Here is a 19,437-nt window from a genome sequence, read left to right as displayed (position 1 = left end):
GCCCATGAGAGCTCTCATACTCCCTTAGTGAAGTTGTGATCTACTAGTATGTAATAAGACTTTGAGGGGTTAATAGGGTCACTCTTTTCTACAAAAAATTTTGAACTATTTTACCACAGATCCATTAGGATCAAAAAGCTACCAGACATATAAGTTTGATGTAGGTCATGTGTGTATCTATGACATCTGAGATTTAGAGGCACATGTCAAACATTGATAGGATTACACAAGAAAACTCTATGGAATTTGTATGGAACAGGTATTGAGGTGTGAAAGATTAGCAGATTTAGGAAGGAAATCTGCTGTAACAAATATAAAAACAGAAAAATTTCAGATGTTTATTGCGTGTAAGGCCAAGAGGTGTAACAAGTCACCAAGAAGGATAAAACGAGCCTCTGGGACCTGAGATGTAATAACGCACTTGTGTCACTGACTACAATGTTAATTTGCTTTGGATGTTGCTTCATTTCCCCCTGAACCTAACTCCTCCCCTATTCTGTCTTCTAAGGTCATTTGCTGTAGAACACGAGGAATCGAGCAATTTCTCATCTTATTTATATTTAAAAGTCATATATATTACAGTATTCAGCATCATTCTCATCCTTGGGATTATTGGGAATGGATTAGTCATCTGGATTGCCGGATTTAGGATGAAGAAGACAATCAGTGCCGTGTGGTTCCTCAACCTGGCCATCGCCGACTTCCTATGCTGCGCTTCTCTGCCTCTGCGCTTAGGAACGTCGATTAAATTTAACATTTTTATTCTTGCCAGTACTTGTACTTCTAGCATGATTGTATTCAGTATAAACATGAGCGCCAGTGTCCTCCTCCTGACGGCCATGAGTATTGATCGCTGGGTATCGGTCATGTGGCCATTTTGGTCTAAAGTCCATAGGACACAGAAACGAGTGAGAATCACTGCAGGAATTATCTGGGTGATGAGTTTTCTCATCTCGGGCTCATTAATTACCATACATGTGTTTGTATTAAATGATGCATCTGAATGGTGTTATTATGTCCCTTATAATCTCTATTACAGAAAGACAGTTTACCTGATCAGGCTAATTATAATGTTTGTGATCCCATTTCTCATCATCTTCACCAGTTATGTCACCATTTTCCTCAAACTTAGAAATAGTAAGAGACCCCAGAGATCTCAGAGACCCTACAGGATCATCACTGCTGTTATATTGTGTTTCTTCATCTGTTGGGCTCCTTATTACATTTGGCCACTTACTTTTAACAGAAATCTCAATAGCTATCAGTTTGTTATAGTAAATACTATTATTAGCGGCCTGGCTTCTCTGAATAGTTGTATCAACCCGATCATTTATGTTTTTATGGGTCAAGATTTTAGACAGGGTTTCCTGAGATCCATCCCCTTCAGGGTACAAAGGGCTTTAGATGAAAATCCTGATGACCCCAAGAGAGAAGGGGAGGATTGTGAACCTGCCCCCAACACAGATGTTTAACCCCTTATCACCGACACTAGTTTTAAGCTCAATGACCAGACTCAATTTTTCAAATCTGCCCTGCCTCATGATAATTGGTTATAACTTCGAAACGCTTTAACATATCCCGGTGATTTTGAGAATGTTTTCTCGTGACACATTGTACTTCATGTTACTTACAAAATTTAAGTGATAAGTTTTGCGTTTCGTTCTGAAAAAAAGTGAAAATTTGGCAAAAGTTTGTAAAAATTCTTCATTTTCCAAGTTTGAAATGTTCTGCTTTCCAGACAGAAAGTAAAACTACCCAAAAATCTTGATAATTAACATTTATGAAATATCTGCTTTATGTTGAGATGATATTTTATGCGCCCTCCCATTTTTCTAGGATGTTATGAGGTGCAGAACTTTAAGTGCAATTTTTCTCATTTTCATGAAAGTTGCCAAAACTCACATTTTAAGGGACAACTCAGCTTCCAAGTGACTTTGAAAGGCCTAAATAATAGTAACACCCCATAAATGACCCCACTATAGAAACGTCACCCCTCAACGTGTGTAAAACAACTTCTATTAAGTCTATTAACCCTTTAAGTGTTTCACATGGGTTAAAACAATAATGACCTGGGATTTAGAAACTTTTAAATTTTTTTGGAAAATACATTCATTTAGGCCAAAACTGACAGTTTCAGAATAAATTAAATGATGAAACGCACTGCAACATTTGATGCCCAATTCCTCCCGAGTGTAGCGATACCCCATATGTGGTGGTGTCCTGCTGTATGGGCGCACGCCCGGGCATAGGATGAATGGAGGCGCCATTCACAGCAGATTTGTATTGTCACATTGTACGACCTATAAATTTTTATTTTTTTTGGTAATGTGAACATATGAGGCTTATTATTTACGGGATGAGATACAATGTATATAAAATTCATTTTGGGAGTCTAAAGCTTATTCATGAGATTTTATTAACTATTTCAAGGGGGACACAAACAAAATCATCAATTTTTACTTTGGATTTTTAGCATTTTTTTCCCCCCGCTTACCGTAATGTAAAAATAATATTTTATCTTTATTCTCTGGTTCACTACGATTGCGGTGATTCCTCATTTATATAGTTTTTCTCATCTTTGCTCAATTTTCCTGAGCAAAACCAATATTGGAGAAAATCGCATTGTTTTTACTATTGACAACTTTTCAGGGCCATAACTTCTGTATTTTTCTGTTGTCAGACCTGGTTGAGGGCTTATTTTTTGCGAAAAGAGTTTTTCTTTTCAGTCGTATCATATTAGGGAACGTAACTTTTTTGGATCACTTTTTAGAACATTTTTGGTGATGGTGTTTGATGAAAAATTGTATATTATGGGAAGTTTTTCGAGGATTTTTCTTACGTTGTTCAGCGAGCGGGTTCAATATTGATTTAGATTTATTGTACAGATTGATACGGATGCGGTGATATAAAATATGTACGTGTACGCCTTTGCTTGACCGCGGTGTGTAAGGGGTTAAACACCCGGGATCGGAGTTTTTCCGATCCCGGGTGTTAGTGCCAGGTCTGGGCTGTGATATCACAGCCTGACACCGGCACTATGCTGACCCAATGTCCCGAAACCTTATTCTGGCGCGCCGCCATAGAAAGGCGTCGCGTCAGAAGAAGTACCCTTAATGATCGCCGTAAAAAGCCGATACGGCGGTCATTAAGGGGTTAATGTGTATTCCCTTTACCTATGTTGAAGCATCTTAACATGACCCCCCCCCCTGATTTCCTGTTTTGCTTTACTATTTACTTTCTTTTTCCATTTACAGACAAACTGACCCTCCCAGGGCTCCCTTTAACATTTTATGCAATATACTGGGAAGCCCAAAAAATCCCAATGCAGTAGAATAGTAGAATAAACAAATAGTGACCTTTTTATACTGTTTTTAACCCCTCGATGATGAGGTTATTCATGACACATAGGGCTCGTTAAAATTTTTAAGGGCATCTTTTCATTTTTGTTTTTTTTGGGCACTTAAATTTACATAAAGTTAAATCAAAGTAACGTACAGTATATAAATATATATATTTTTTTGATTTTTAAATTAACTCAAAACAAACATTATAAATGAATTCCCTATTGTCACAGTCTCAGGGGAATAGTCCCTTAGAACTAAGTAAGTGGACTCCCTGGACCACCGCGGGAGATAACAACCTTAGCCACACCCAGGAGCGGAGTCTAAGTGAACTCCTGGTCTTCGCCAGAGCCCGCCGCAAAGCGGGATGGTCTTGCTGCGGCAGGGAGTCACCAGGTCGCTCCACGGGTGCGACTAGGCCCACGGTGGCAGCCAAGGTAGGGACACGGGGACCACGGGAAGGCAGGCAGGACCTCGGGAAGGCAGGCAGGCAGGACCACGGGAAGGCAGGCAGGCAGGACAACGGGAAGGCAGGCAGGCAGGACCACGGGAAGGCAGGCAGGCAGGACCACGGGAAGGCAGGCAGGCAGGACCACGGGAAGGCAGGCAGGCAGGAGCTCGGGTGGCAGGCAGGCAGGACCTCGGGTGGCAGGCAGGACCTCGGGTGGCAGGCAGGACCTCGGATGGCAGGCAGGACCTCAGGACCACCACAGGATTCCAGGACCACAACAGGATTCCAGGACCGCCACAGGATAACAGGACCGCCACAGGATAACACGGAACAAGGGAACACCACGGAACACAGGAAACCGGGAACACGGGAACTCAGAGGCGCCTGGAAACGCTCAAGAAGGCTTTCTCCTCAGAAGAATGAACTGAAGATCCGGCAGGGGATGCTGGGAGTCACCAGGCTATATAGCCGAGCCAGGAAAGCCAGAGCCAATAAGGAGGACACTGGCCCTTTAAGGCTGGGAGAAGTCCGCGCGCGCCCCCTCTAGTGGCAGGAGCACGCGACTGCATGGAAGAAGCATGCGGCCTACACACTGGGAACAAGAGTGCAGGCCGGAGCCAGGAGAGGTAAGTGAGAGCTTGGGGAGCGGGGAATACGGCAGCAGGCACGGGTACACCCTCAATCCGTACCGAGGATCGCTGGTGTAATCGTGACACCTATTTTGTGACAGTCGTGTCGATATGTAAAGTCTTGTGCACATGTTTTTTTATAGAGTAGCAAGGGTTTTTTTTGTAATTTCTTGGGAATGTGTGTTTTTAAATATTAATTACTATTTCGTGTTTGTGTGTACGTTTTAATTTATATGTCCCCCATGAGGTCATTAAAGAACCCTAGTGGGTTCCCTTACACGCTTTACTTTGTTACTAGGGCAACTATAAGAGCCCCAGATACTGGGGGAAAATAACCCCATGGGCAGATGTTTGGTAAGAGCTGGACTTGGTGTGATTAGACCCAGCAATTAACCCCTACAGACCCGGCAATCACATGACAGTGCCCGCTCTTCTAACGGCTTCTTTCTCCTCCCTAGGGTCTCAAGCTGTATCTTTATAGCTTTGTTTTATCTTAATACTACAAAGTCTTGCATCTTCTGACACTCGTAACTTTCTGACACTCGTAACTTTTTCATACTTCAGGGGCTGGGTAAGATGTCATTTTTTACATTCTGGATTATACCATTTTGACAACTGTAAGACCCTTTGATTACTTTATATTAAAATGTTTTTGGTTTTCCAAAATGGCGATAAAGTATTGTTTGGATTTTCTTTCTCAGTAATTGTTTTAATATTTCAATAAATTGAACATTTAAACAAAAAATATACCATCCCGGATCTACCTAAAAAAGTAGATCCAATGGCAGGTTCTTTTATTCGGGATAAGTCCTATACTTTTTATTTCAAAATCTTGAGTAGCCGATATCCTGATAAAATATTATCTTGTATATATGCAAATTACATGAAGAGGCTACTGGGGCGTGGAGTTGCTGAAATGTGGAGCAGAGCTTCATGGCCAGTAGCCTCTTTGTAGCAATCCTGCCCTATCTACAGCGCACAGCTCTCTGTAGCTATACACACGTCCGCAAAGCCGATGGGTCTGCGCATGTGCAGACTGCACACTCAAGGCTGCTTGGACTCCGCTCCAAAGCCGGGGTTACAGCGAGCTATATGCTGAGTATAGGGTAGGAGGGCTACAAAGAGGCTACCGGGGTATAGAGTTCCGCTCCACGGCGAGGCTACTCCACGCCCCAGTAGCCTCTCCATTTAATTTGCATACATACAAGATAACCTTTTAATCAAGTTATTGGCCACTCAAGATTTTGAAATAAAAAATATATGACTTGTTCCTAGTAGAGATGAGCGAGTATACTCGTCCGAGCTTGATGCTCGTTCGAGTATTAAGGTACTCGAAACGGCTCGTTGCTCGGACGAGTATTTCCCCTGCTCGAGATCGAGCATTTAATTAAAAAAACACAGTGAAGAACAATGAAGAATAGAATAAAAACAGTGAACACAGTGAACACAGGATCATTTAAGTGAAAAACACAGTAAAGAACACAGTGAAGAATAGATTACAGATGTTCGGCACATCTGCTTACTTGTCGGAAGATACGCGCGGAACGGTGCGAACAAAATAGCATGTGAAGAACACATTGAAGAACACGGTGAGCAGGACAGAGACACCGGGGAGCAGCACGGAGACATCGGGCAGCGGCACGGAGCGGCACGGAGACATCGGGGCACGGAGACATCGGGGCACGGAGACATCGGGGCACGGAGACATCGGGGCACGGAGACATCGGGGCACGGAGACATCGGGGCAAGGAGACATCAGGGCACGGAGACATCGGGGCACGGAGACATAGGGGCACGGAGACATAGGGGCACGGAGACATAGGGGCACGGAGACATCGGGGCACGGAGACATCGGGGCACGGAGACATCGGGGCACGGAGACATCGGGGCACGGAGACATAGGGGCACGGAGACATAGGGGCACGGTGACATCGGGGCACGGTGACATCGGGGCACGGTGACATCGGGGCACGGTGACATCGGAGCGGATCCCGGGGCAGCGTATCTCCCGACAAGTAAGCAGATGTGCCGAACATCTGTAATCTATTCTTCACTGTGTTCTTCACTGTGTTTTTCACTTAAATGATCCTGTGTTCACTGTTTTTATTCTATTCTTCACTGTTCTTCACATCTGCTAACTTGTCGGGAGATAATATACGCGCGGAACAGTGAAGAATAGATTGCAGATGTTTCCATACATCTGCTAACTTATCAGAAGACATTCTTTTTCAATTAATTAACACATTTTATTCCCGAACCATGGTCCCTTTGAAAAATGCTCGAGTCTCCCATTGACTTCAATGGGGCTCGTTATTCGAGACGAGCACTCGAGCATCAGGAAAAGTTCGTCTTGAATAACGAGCACCCGAGCATTTTAGTGCTCGCTCATCTCTAGTTCCTAGCAAAGGAACCTGCCATCGGATGGACCAAGGTAGATCTGTGACGGTAGGTTTCCTTTAAGTGGGGGACATGATTTTATTCTATTTATTTATTTTTTATTATTATTTCCTGTACTTAGGACAGGACTGTACAACATTTTGAGCTCAATGGGGGTCATTTACTAAGGGCCCGATTCACATTTTCCCAACGTTAAACCCGATTTTGGCGCACGCGATCGGATTTTGGCGCATCGGCGCCGGCATGCACGCAACGGAAATCGTGGGGCGTGGCCGAACGAAAACCAGACGGATTCGGAAAAACCTTTGCATTTAAAACAAAAAATGTGTCGCGAAAATTACACTTACCTTCACTAGGTATTGGCCGGTGAATTTCAGGGCATTCCAGCGCGCCTCCGATGCTCTTCAGCGCAGCAGCGCCACCTGGTGGACGGCGGAGGAACTACCTTAGTGAATCCCGGCCGGACCCGAATCCACCGCAGAGAACGCGCCGCTGGATCGCTAACGGACCGGGTAAGTAAATCTGCCCCAATGTATCAAAATTTGTTTAAAAAAACTGTCATAACTCAGGTGATACCAGTTATAGAACAATCCAGAATTTTGACATATTTGTAGCTCCAATAAGAAAAAGTTCTTCTCCCCCAGTATTACCCGGTAGTAAATGTGGTGGGCAGCTTTCTTAGTGCAAGGCGGCTATAAATTTAGTGCAGGTGGAAGGTCTGACTTAAGTGTATAACTAACTGCCAGACAGCATCAGCATCTGGAGGTGGGGAAACTCCTCGAGTGGGAGGAACATAGGACCACAACTCCATGGTACTATTACAATATTTGTCACTAGACGAGTTAAGTAGTTACTGAATTATGTCTCTATTCTGAAGATAGACCTTAGTGGCAGGTTTTACACATATTTTTTTTTTATATGCAATCATGAAATATTCAGAATAGAAAACACGCAGAGGCAGGAAAATTTTCTTTCACAGCTTTCGTCTTAGACTTTCGCAGGCTTTTTGTCATAGAATTTGACACAGTAACCTGTGTCATTATAATTATACTCTAAACACAAGGGGTAGGTGCCATATTATTTTTTTTCTGGTTATGCTGTAGGTCAAGTATAATGTAATGTTTTATTTTGTGTTCTGGTAATAGTTTTCCTTGTAAACGAAATCGAGTGCCAGATCCAGTGCCTGGCCACACCCCCTGCAGTAGAGTGCACGTTCCTGGATCAGAGAGGAGGTTGCCCTGGGGCTGAACAGGTAGAAAATTAGGAGTTTAAAACAAAGAAATAGTGCAGTCGCCTCCTTGTGGGACAGGAAAGTCTAGATTTTTGTCTAGAATTTATTTTTCCAATGAAATGGCACGTACCCTTTGAATCTCCTAAATATAGAAAACTTACCGTATATACTCAAGTATGAGCCGAGTGCAGAAAATCCCCACTCGGCTTATACTAGGAGCTCCAGCTCTCGGCCCTGTGTTCCTGCTCTTGGGGTTACGACAGTGGAGTTCCAATGATAATAGAAGCTTCCTTTCCTTGTTTCAACAGTATCGGTGTCCTAAAGATACTGTTGAAAGCTGTGGCAGAGCAGGATGCACTAAGTTAGCACCCTGATGTGACACCCAGTGAATACAGCGCACCTGCATTTCCCATCCTAGGCTTATACTTGAGTCAATAATTTTACCCTTTCTTATGATAAAATTAGGTGCCTCAGTTTATATTTGGTTCGGCTTATACATGAGTATATACGGTAGATCAAAGAGGGAAGCTCTATGATACTACTTACCTTTGTATCCATCTCATATCTATTTTATATCCATGTAAATGTGTTTATGCTTGCATGCTGTATAAATATGTGTATTAGATGTAAGTAGAATCTCAAATAATGTTTCATTAAAAAATTGGAAAATGATTCAATGACTTAATAAATGACAATAATAAAATAATAAGAAATAATAAGAATAAAAATAATTGTGTCCTTTGTTAATTGTATTCACTAAGTAGAAGTGTCAAATGGGTTGGATCAGAGAGATATACAGTATATAGATAAAATGCAGTGCCCTGGACATAGACAGAACATCTTCTACACTAACTGACCAATGGAAGGAGATCCTGGTGCAGGGCAAAGGAAAGTAAAGAAAAATATAAGAAAAACACAATCTATGTCTTTATCATGTCTATCATGACACATTAATCTACAGTATAATCTTTCTTATGAGGAATTTGCAGAGAGACTTGGGAACGTTCTATTTAGCTCTTAGTGACACACATATCCATCTCAAACACCTAAGTGGGACAATTTATTAGGGGTTTGATTGAATTAGGCACAGTCTGCTGATTTTTTTTTTTTACTTTTATTTTTTTTATAACTCAAAGTCATCAGGCACAGGCACAGCAGTGTGCTATCAGTGTAGGCTAGAAACTAGCCATACGAGAAGCCAAGAGGTCTTCTTAGGGCTACAATAGCGTTATATATTTTATTTTTGGTTGATTTGCTTGTGGCTGGCCTTGCTGGCCCTAGTAGTGCAGCTAGTACCATATTGTGAGGAATTTGCAGAGAGACTTGCGAACGTTCTATTTAGCTCTTAGTGACACCTCAAACACCGAAGTGGGACAATTTATTAGGGGTTTGATTGAAATAGGCACAGTCTGCTTTTTTTTTTTTTACTTTTATTTTTTTTTACAACTCAAAGTCATCAGGCACATCACAAAATCCAGTTGTGTGCTGTCAGTGTAGGTTAGAAACTAGCCATAGCAATATGATAGCATTGTTTTGTATAAAAAAAAAAAACACACAAAAAAACACAAAAAAAACAAACAAAAAAATAAAAAAAAATTTACAGTTTACACTTTAATTTGAAAAATGTTTAACCCGAGGGGTAGGGGTAGAGGACGAGGGCGTGGACGTGGGCGTCCAACTACTGCAGGGGTCAGAGGCCGTGGTCCTGGGCGGGGTGAGACACCACCTGCTGATGAGGGAGCAGGGGAACGCCGCAGAGCTACACTCCCTAGGTTCATCATGTCTCAAGTTACTGGGACTCGTAGTAGAGCACTGTTGAGGCCAGAACAGTGCAAACAGGTGATGTCGTTAATTGCGGACAATGCTTCTAGCCATTTGTCCACCAGTCAGTCTTCCACGCAGTCCAACCATGTCACCGAAATCAGCACTCCTCCAGCTCCTCCACCTCAGCCTCCTTCCCCCCAGTCTGCCCCCTCCCAGGAAAATTTGCATTTGAACCGGCATACTCTGAGGAACTGTTTTCTGGACCCTTCTTAGAGTCACAAACCACTTGTCCGGTTACCGCTGAGCTCTTTTCCGATGCCCAGGTTTTCCACCAGTCGCAGTCTAGGGGTGATGATGACATTGTTGACGTAGTGGAACAAGTGTGTAAAGAGGTGTCGGACGATGAGGAGACACGGTTGTCAGACAGTGGTGAAGTTGTTGTCAGGGCAGGAAGTCCGAGGGGGGAGCACACTGAGGGATCGGAGGATGATGAGGTGACAGGCCCAAGCTGGGTTGATAGGCCGGGTGAACACAGTGCTTCTGAGACGGAGGCGAGTCCTCGACGAGAACAAGTTGGAAGAGGCAGTGGTGGGGCGAGACGGATAGGCAGGGCCAGAGGTGGTGCATCAGCGCCAAATGTTTCATGTAGTCAAGCTCCCGTGGCGAGGGCTAGATTTCGGGAAGTTTGGAGGTTCTTTAAAGAAACACCGGATGACCGACGGACTGTGGTGTGCAACCTGTGCCACACCAGGATCAGCAGGGGTTCCACCACTACTAGCTTAACTACCACCAGTATGCGCAGGCATATGAATGCTAAACACCCTACTCAATGACACCAAGCCCAGCCAGGCACACCACTGCTCCTTCCCCTGTGTCATCTGCTGCCTCTGCTAGTCAGCCCCCTGCCCAGGCCCCCGGCCCAAACACCTCCCGTGCGAAAACCACATCTTCGCCTCCACGATCCTCCACAGCATCCACCAATGTCTCCATGTGCAGCGTTCAGCTCTCCATACCCCAAACGCTGGAGCGCAAAAGGAAGTATAGTGCAACCCACCCACACTCCCAAGCCCTCAACGTCCACATCTCCAGATTACTTAGCCTGGAGATGCTGCCCTATAGGCTGGTAGAGACCGAGTCCTTTTGCAACCTCATGGCGGCGGCCACCCCTCGGTATTCGGTCCCCAGCCACCACTACTTTTCCCGATGTGCCGTCCCAGCCCTGCACCAGCACGTGTCAGACAACATCATCCGTGCCCTGACCAACCCCGTTTCTGACAAGGTCCACCTGACCACAGACACATGGATGAGTGCTGCCGGGCAGGGCCACTATGTATCGCTGACGGCACATTGGGTTAACTTGGTGGAGGATGGTACCGAGTCAGACCCTGCGGCTGGTCATAAGCTGCCGACGCCGAGGATTGCGGGGCCTACCTCGGTCCAGGTCTCTCAGGCCTACTATGCCTCCTCTTCCTCCAACCCCTCCTCCACCCCCTCCTCCGAATTACCATCCGCAGGCATGGCGCCATCAGTCGGTAACTCTAGGCACAGCAGCAGTGCCGTCGCTAAGCGACAGCAGGCGGTGCTCAAACTGCTGAGCCTAGGCGATAAAAGGCACCGCTGAACCTGAACCCAGGCATGGTTGTGTGTGACAACGGCCGTAACCTGGTGGCGGCTCTGCAACTCGGCAGACTGACACATGTGCCATGCCTGGCCCATGTGTTAAATCTCATAGTTCAGCGGTTCCTCAAGACATACCCCAATCTGTCTGATTTGCTCACGAAGGTGCGCCGCATCTGTGCGCATTTCAGGAAGTCCAGCACAGATGCTGCCACTCTCAGGGCAGCGCAGCGCCGCCTCCAACTGCCCGCTCACCGACTGTTGTGCGACGTGCCCACGAGTTGGAATCCAACATTAACCATGTTATCCAGAGTTTACCAGCAGCGCAGAGCGATTGTAGACTGCCAGATGTCAACTTCCACCAGAACTGGTAGTCAGGTCAGTCAGCTTCCTCAAGTCTACAATGAGGAGTGGACGTGGATGTCTGATATCTGTCAGGTTTATCAGACATGTTTATGATTTTTACTTTTTTTATATTAATATGAGTTCTGTGGAAAGGGGTATGAGTTTTTCCATTTTTTTTTTACTATTTTTCAGACTCCCTAGCGTACTTTAACCCCTCAAGGACGCAGGTTTTTTTTTGCTCATTTCTCGCTCTCCACCTTCAAAAATCCATAACTTTTTAATTTTTCCATGTACAGAGCTATGTGAGGGCATAATTTGTGCGTAACAAATTTTAATTTCCCGTGATGTTATTTATTATAACATTCCATGTACTGGGAAGCAGGAAAAAATTTCCAAATGTGGAAAAATTTTTAAAAAATGCATGTGGGTCAGCTTCTTGTGGGCTCAGTTTTTACAACTTTCACTCTGCGCTCCAAGTAACACGTCTGCTTTGTTGTTTGGTCTGGTACGATCGCGGTGATACCACCTTTATACAGGTTTAATTGCGTTTTAATACATTTTCAAAAATTAATCGAATATGTACGAAAAAGGTAAAAAAAAATTTGCAATCTTCTGATGCTAATAACTTTTTCATACTTTGGTGCACGGAGCCGTGTGACATGTCGCTTTTTGCGAAATGAGCCGATGTTTTCATTGCTACCATTGTGAGGACTGTGCGACATTTTGATCACTTTTTATTTTTTATGTCATTTTTATGCCATTTCCCGTTTCGGAGGTCCCTGGCGGTTATAACCGTTTTTATATTTTGATAGATTGGGCATTTTGGGATGCGGTAATACCTAATGTGTTTGTGATTTTTACTGTTTATTATGTTTTATATCAGTTCTAGGGAAAGGGAGAGGTGATTTGAATTTTTAATATTTTATAAATTTTTTCACTATTTCTTACATTAACCCTAGATAGTCAGATCGTTCCTACCATATACTGCAATACAAATGTATTGCAGTATATGGCATTTTTGCACACTATACATTACAATGAGCTTTTGGCTCATTGTAATGAATATACAGGAACCATTCAGCCTCGGGTCTTCTTCTGTCGGATCTGTCATGGCAACCAATTGCCGCCCCCCCATGACGTTTGGGGGAGCGACGATCGGAGGTAAACACCTCTGTGTTCGGAGGTAAACACCTCAGTGCCGGCGGCAAGAAGAGGTTAACACCTCTTAACGGGTGGAAGCGATGGGTCTTTGCTGCAATATGCAGCAAAGACCATCTCTGTATGAAGAGAGCTCAGCCCGTGAGCCCTCTTCATACACCCTTCATAGCTTCGTGAAGGGGTTAACACTCGGTTGTATGCTTGATCCTACCATGAACTGCCATACTATTTTACTGATCAAGCATTTCAGTGTGCCACTGGCACATTGTAACAAATTGTCAGATTCTAAACCTTTGTTCATAGAAAGACCCGAGGTTGTCATAGCAGCAGATCATCGCTCCCTGAGTCAAGAGGAGACACAGCCGAAGCCAAGATGGCGGATGCCCAGGAGCTGCCATCTCTTTCATACTCCCGGTGGTGATCATTGGGTTAAACGGTGGGTGTTTGCTGCAGTAAACAGCAAACATGCACTGTGTATGGAAAGGGCTTGGCCCGTGATCCCTCTTTGAAAACTCGTCACACGTCGTTAAGAGGTGAAGGACATTTTTTTATCATTTAGCTTTACTGACTGGAGAATTTTTAAGCATAACTTCCTTTTTTGTGAAACGTTTTCGTTTTTTAGGGGATTAAAGCAACAAAAATTGGAGAAAAATGTTTTTCTTTGGAAGGTATAGTATACATTTTTTTCAGTTTCCAAATCAACTTGAAATGACCATTATAAATAAATTCCACAGTTTGTGATGGCCGTTTTCATATATGATATCTAAAAATGACAAATGATTTTTATCATGTAGCCAGGGATTCTTTTAATTTTATTGGGGAATACTTTTTAAATATTTATTTATATGTATTTTGTGTGTGTGTTTTAACTTTATAAGTCCTCGTGAGGTCATAAAAGACCCCTTGGGGACATTTCCACGCATTTTTTTTACTTAATGGTTTTCACCTTTAACTGAGGCATCTTTAAGAGCACAGTGGGGTTCATTTACTAAGGGTCAGAATCGTGCACTTTCTTCGGGTGGACGGAATTTTTCCGCTCTGCGGTGAATCCCGCAGGTGTTTTGGCGCATGTGCCGGCTTTCACGCGACAGACATCGGAGGGCGTGACCGTCGGAGGACCCGACAGATTCGGAAGAACTGCGGAATTTAAAAAATGCGACACCTACTGGATATCGGGCGCACGACCTTAGTGAATCCTGGCACAAGCGAATCCTCGTCGGACAACGCGGCGAAAGATCGCAACAGGAACGAGTAAGTAAATAAATCCCAGTGAGTCGCTGTAACCTATATACAGCACAGTGAGTAGCTGTACCCTATATACAGCACAGTGAGTAGCTGTACCCTATATACAGCACAGTGAGCAGCTGTAGCCCTATATACAGCACAGCGAGTAGCTGTACCCTATATACAGCATAGTGAGTACGGTACCCAATATACAGCACAGTGAGTAGCTGTATTGTATATACAGCACAGTGAGTAGCTGTACCGTATATACAGCACAGTGAGTAGCTGCACCCTATGTACAGTACAGTGAGGAGCTGTACCCTATGTACAGTACAGCGAGGAGCTGTACCCTACATACAGCGCAGTGAGTGGCTGTACCCTATATACAGCACATTGAGTCGCTGTAACCTATATCCAGCACAGTGAGTAGCTGTACCCTGTATACAGCACAGTGAGTAGCTGTACCTTATATACAGCACGGTGAGGAGCTGTACCCTATATACAACATAGTGAGTATCTGTACCCTATATACAGCATAGTGAGTATCTGCACCCTATATACAGCACAGTGAGGAACCATACCCTATGTACAGCACAGTGAGTAGCTGGACCCTATATACAGCACATTGAGTCGCTGTAACCAATATCCAGCACAGTGAGGAGCTGTAACCTATATACAGCACAGTGAGTAGCTGTACCCTATATACAGCACGGTGAGGAGCTGTACCCTATATACAGCATAGTGAGTATCTTTACCCTATATACAGCATAGTGAGTATCTGCACCCTATATACAGCACAGTGAGGAACCGTACCCTATGTACAGCACAGTGAGTAGCTGTACCCTATATCCAGCACAGTGAGGAGCTGTACCCTATATACAGCACAGTGAGGAGCTGTACCCTATATACAGCACAGTGAGTAGCTGTACCCTATATCCAGCACAGTGAGGAGCTGTACCCTATATACAGCACAGTGAGTAGCTGTACCCTATATACAGCACAGTGAGGAGCTGTACCCTATATACAGCACTGTGAGTAGCTGTACCCTATATACAGCACAGTGAGGAGCTGTACCCTATATACAGCACTGTGAGTAGCTGTACCCTATATACAGCACAGTGAGGAGCTGTACCCTATATACAGCACAGTGAGTCGCTGTACCCTATATACAGTACTGTGAGTAGCCCTGTAGTTGGGGTTGCTAGTTTCTAAATTACCTAATGGTATGAGCTTCATCAATGCTCGGTGCTCGTCAAGCAGCCAGTAGATAAATAAGCAGCTTCGAAAACTAGAACCAGACTCGTTTCAAAGCAAAAAAAAATTAAAGTGTAAAAAAACTGATAGCAAAGGACCCGGGGTGTGTAACATCATCATCATCACAGATGACCCAGGAGAGAGAGAGAAGCGAGGCGTCCTTTAGATAACCGGCTTCCTCGATGGGGAGTAGTTGATGCCTATCAAGGGCAGAACGCAGAAGTACTGCTCCGGAGCTTAAAGCAATATAACTGTTGGTTTGAAGGTAAGTTTTTTGATCTTACAGTTTTTAAAAAAAATAAATGGACATCTCAGTGGACTCTTTTGCATGAAGTATAATATTAACTTAATATATGACAACACTGAAAATCCATCTTCGTCAGGCAGTTTGCAGGAGAGGCTACGACCCCCTGCTGCTATCACTGATGTAGATGTCCTCACGATGGCAGAACACATTGCGATGTCATAAAAATACAACAGAAAGGTTATCTCGGAAGTTAGAGGGTCTTCATACCGAGCTGTCAGTGATGTCAGAAAGTTATCCTGTTCTACTACTTTAAAGAGAACCCGTCATGCAAATTAACCCCCTAAACTAAATATATTTTCATTAACTGCCATTAGAGAGCATTGCCTCTATCCCTTCATTGTCCCTCTACATGCCTGTAAACCTAAGCAATGAGGTCCTAAAGCTGTATGCAAATGACCTGTGAAATGTCGAATGAGTCATTAGCATATTCAAGCTGTCCAGCTTATTCACGAGTGGGAGGCACAGCCACACCCCCAGTGCCTGACTGACAGCCTGTATAATGGTGTGAGGCTGTATAATGATGTGCTTCCTGGTGCTGGTGGCCCCTGGAGCCTGTGTGTGTATAGGAGAGATACTCCTGTACACATGACTGACAGCCTGTATAATGATGTGAGGTATAATGGTGTTATGGCTCCTCCATGTGCTTCCTAGTGCTGGTGCCTCCTGCAGCCTGTGTGTATGAGATACTCTATACACATGACTGACAGCCTTTATAATCATGTGAGGTATAATGGTGTAATGGCTCCTCCATGTGCTTCCTGGTGCTGGGGACCCCTGCAGCCTGTGTGTATGAGATACTCCTATACACATGACTGACAGCCTGTATAATCATGTGAGGTATAATGGTGTAATGGCTCCTCCATGTGCTTCCTGGTGCTGGGGACCCCTGCAGCCTGTGTGTATGAGATACCCCTATACACATGACTGACAGCCTGTATAATGATGTGAGGTATAATGGTGTAATGGCTCCTCCATGTGCTTCCTGGTGCTGGCGCCCCCTGCAGCCTGTGTGGGTATGAGATACTCCTATACACATGACTGACAGCCTTTATAATGGTGTGAGGTAGAACGGTGTAATGGCTCCTCCATGTCCTTCCTGGTGCTGTTGCCCCCTGCAGCCTGTGTGTATTAGATACTCCTATACACAGGACTGACAGCCTGTATAATGGTGTAAGGTAGAATGGTGTAATGGCTCCTCCATGTGCTTCCTGGTGCTGGCGCCCCCTGCAGCCTGTATGTAAGAGATACTCCTATACACATGACTGAAAGCTTGTATTATGGTGTGAGGTACAATGGTGTAATGGCTCCTCCATGTCCTTCCTGGTGCTGTTGCCCCCTGCAGCCTGTGTGTATGAGATACTCCTATACACGGGACTGACAGCCTGTATAATGATGTGAGGTATAATGGTGTAATGGCTCCTCCATGCCCTTCCTGGTGCTGGCACCCCCTGTAGCCTGTGTGTGTATGAGATACTCCTGTACACATGACTGACAGCCTGTATAATGATGGGAGGTATAATGGTGTAATGGCTCCACCATGTGCTTCTGGTGATGGCGACCCTGTAGCCTGTGTGTGTATGAGATACTCCTATATACATGACTGATAGCCTATATAATAGTGTGATGTATAATGGTGTAATGGCTTCTCAATGTGCTTCCTGGTGCTGGCGGCCAAGCCCTATGCAGCCTGTGTGTGTATCGAAGAGATACAACAGCTCCAGGCAGCCATGTTATAGCAAAACATGTCAGGCACTTGTGTAGCTGATGTCTGTGTCTCTGTGTATTAGGAGGATGCAGCATGTCAGCAGGTAAAGCACAGACACTAGCAATGCTTTACTATACATTACACACAGACATGAGCAGGAGGAGGAGAGGGGAGGGGGAACAGGGGTGACATCACTGCCTCTAACCATGTGATCAGCCTCATTTACATAATAAAGAAATATGATTTTATAATGATAAAGGCTGGGATGGGATCCTTGTGAGCTGCTCCAACAGGTAGAGGTGACAGAAACAGTGACAGAGACCTGATGACAGGTGTCTTCACCTCATTGCTTCCTAATTAGTTTTAACAGCTTATTTGCTGGCTTAGAATAAGCTAGTGCTCTTGTTTACCTCTTCTTAATGATAATAACAAAAAGCATAATTGGGACTTTATATTGAGAGAGACATTTGTTGGTCTCAATCATCTTGTCCATATCTGGACGGGACTGGAGAAATCACACATTCCTGCGAATTCTGCCAAATCCCTTGCATCATAATGATGTCACAGGTTGTAGCAAACCATTCCGGCAAGTTGTTCAGCCCTGCCCCGCCTTCATCGCCACCCACTCAGCCCATTTATATTTCAAAAGAAGCGAGAGTACAAAATAACAAAAGTTTAAAAATTGTAAAAAATGCAAATCATTGAATATATTGGGGCAAAATGTCTATTATAATAACACGATTGTTAATTTATACAATTGTTTGCAATTTTGATTTATTTATAATTATCATTTTTAATCTTTTTAGGTGCAAAATCTGAATGGATCCTGCAGAATATAACCAGACATCACCTAATACAACTCTCGATTTCTACAACCAGTAGGTTCTTATCCAATGTATAAAGCTGTATATGTGTGTATGAATTTGTGTGTATGTATGTATGTGTGTGTATGTGTGTATGAATGTGTGTGTATGTGTGTATGTGTGTATGAATGTGTGTGTATGTATGTATGTGTGTGTATGTGTGTATGAATGTGTGTGTATGTGTGTGTATGTGTGTATGAATGTGTGTGTATGTGTGTGAATGTGTGTGTATGTGTGTGTATGTGTGTGTGTATGTATGTCCGATAATGACCACCATATACAGGAGCCATTGTCTGCTGCTGCTGTGGCAGTTAGAAGCTGAGCCGTGATTGTTTGCTATCTTACCACAGGTCTTTGATTGTATACTATAGGCAATGTGGGTCATTTACTAAGGGCCCGAATCACGTTTTTCTGACGTGTTTTCCGAAAACTACAGTTTTTCCCTGAATTGCCCCGGGTTTTTGGCGCATGCGATCAGATTGTGGTGCATCGGCGCCGGCATGCACACGATGGAAATCGGGGGAGCGTGGCCATCAGAAAACCCGACGGATTCGGAAAAACCGCCGTATTTAAAAAAAATTATGTGTCGCTGGACACTCACTTACCTGCACCCAGCATAGCTTGGTGAACTTCAGTGAACTCCGACAGACTTCAGCGCAGCAGCGACACCTAGTGGACTTCGGGCGCACGACCTTAGTGAATCCCGGCCGGACCCATATCAGTGTCGGAGAACCCGCCTCTGGATCGCGAATGGACCGGTTAAGTAAATGTGCCCCAATCAGTCAGAGACAGAAATGGTCAGCTGCAATGAGAGACACATTCAGTCAGAGACAGTGAGAGAGAGACAAATACAGTCAGAGAGAGAGTCAGTCAGTCAGAGAGACAGTCAGTCAGCGACAGTCAGATAGAGAGACACAGTCACTCAGAGATAGAGAGAGAAAGACAGTCCCTCAGAGACAGTCAGCCAGTTAGAGAGAGAGACAGTCAGAGACAGTCAGAGAGAGAGAGAAAATCAGCCAGAGAGACAGTCACAGACAGATACATATTAAATATTGTTTGTTAACCCGTTCTATTTTGTTATAGCTAAGAGCAGCCGTTTACTATCCCAGGCAACGCCGGCAGCTACAGTTAGTTTTAGATATAAATGAAAA

The 19,437-nt window shown here is 44.3% G+C and overlaps 1 protein-coding gene across 1 annotated transcript; it reads left to right on the top strand.

The window, feature by feature from the left end:
• Nucleotides 1–203: 203 nt before the first annotated feature.
• On the top strand, nucleotides 204–1,472 carry LOC140065833 (chemerin-like receptor 1). Its single transcript, XM_072113389.1, has 2 exons — nucleotides 204–259; nucleotides 509–1,472. Exons 1-2 carry the CDS (start codon nucleotides 204–206, stop codon nucleotides 1,470–1,472), a joined length of 1,020 nt encoding a protein of 339 aa, XP_071969490.1.
• The last annotated feature ends 17,965 nt before the right edge of the window (nucleotides 1,473–19,437 follow it).

The sequence above is a fragment of the Engystomops pustulosus genome, chromosome 6 (assembly GCF_040894005.1).
Source record: "Engystomops pustulosus chromosome 6, aEngPut4.maternal, whole genome shotgun sequence".
Lineage (NCBI taxonomy): Eukaryota > Metazoa > Chordata > Amphibia > Anura > Leptodactylidae > Engystomops > Engystomops pustulosus.
This window is presented reverse-complemented; position numbering and strand designations above follow the sequence as displayed.

Bases quoted from the DNA above. Each gene is read 5' to 3' on its own strand.
- LOC140065833 (XM_072113389.1), top strand. From the start codon at position 204: ATGTCAAACATTGATAGGATTACACAAGAAAACTCTATGGAATTTGTA. The intron at 260-508 runs GTATTGAGGTGT...CTGTCTTCTAAG, and splicing joins ATGGAATTTGTATGGAACAG to GTCATTTGCTGTAGAACACG.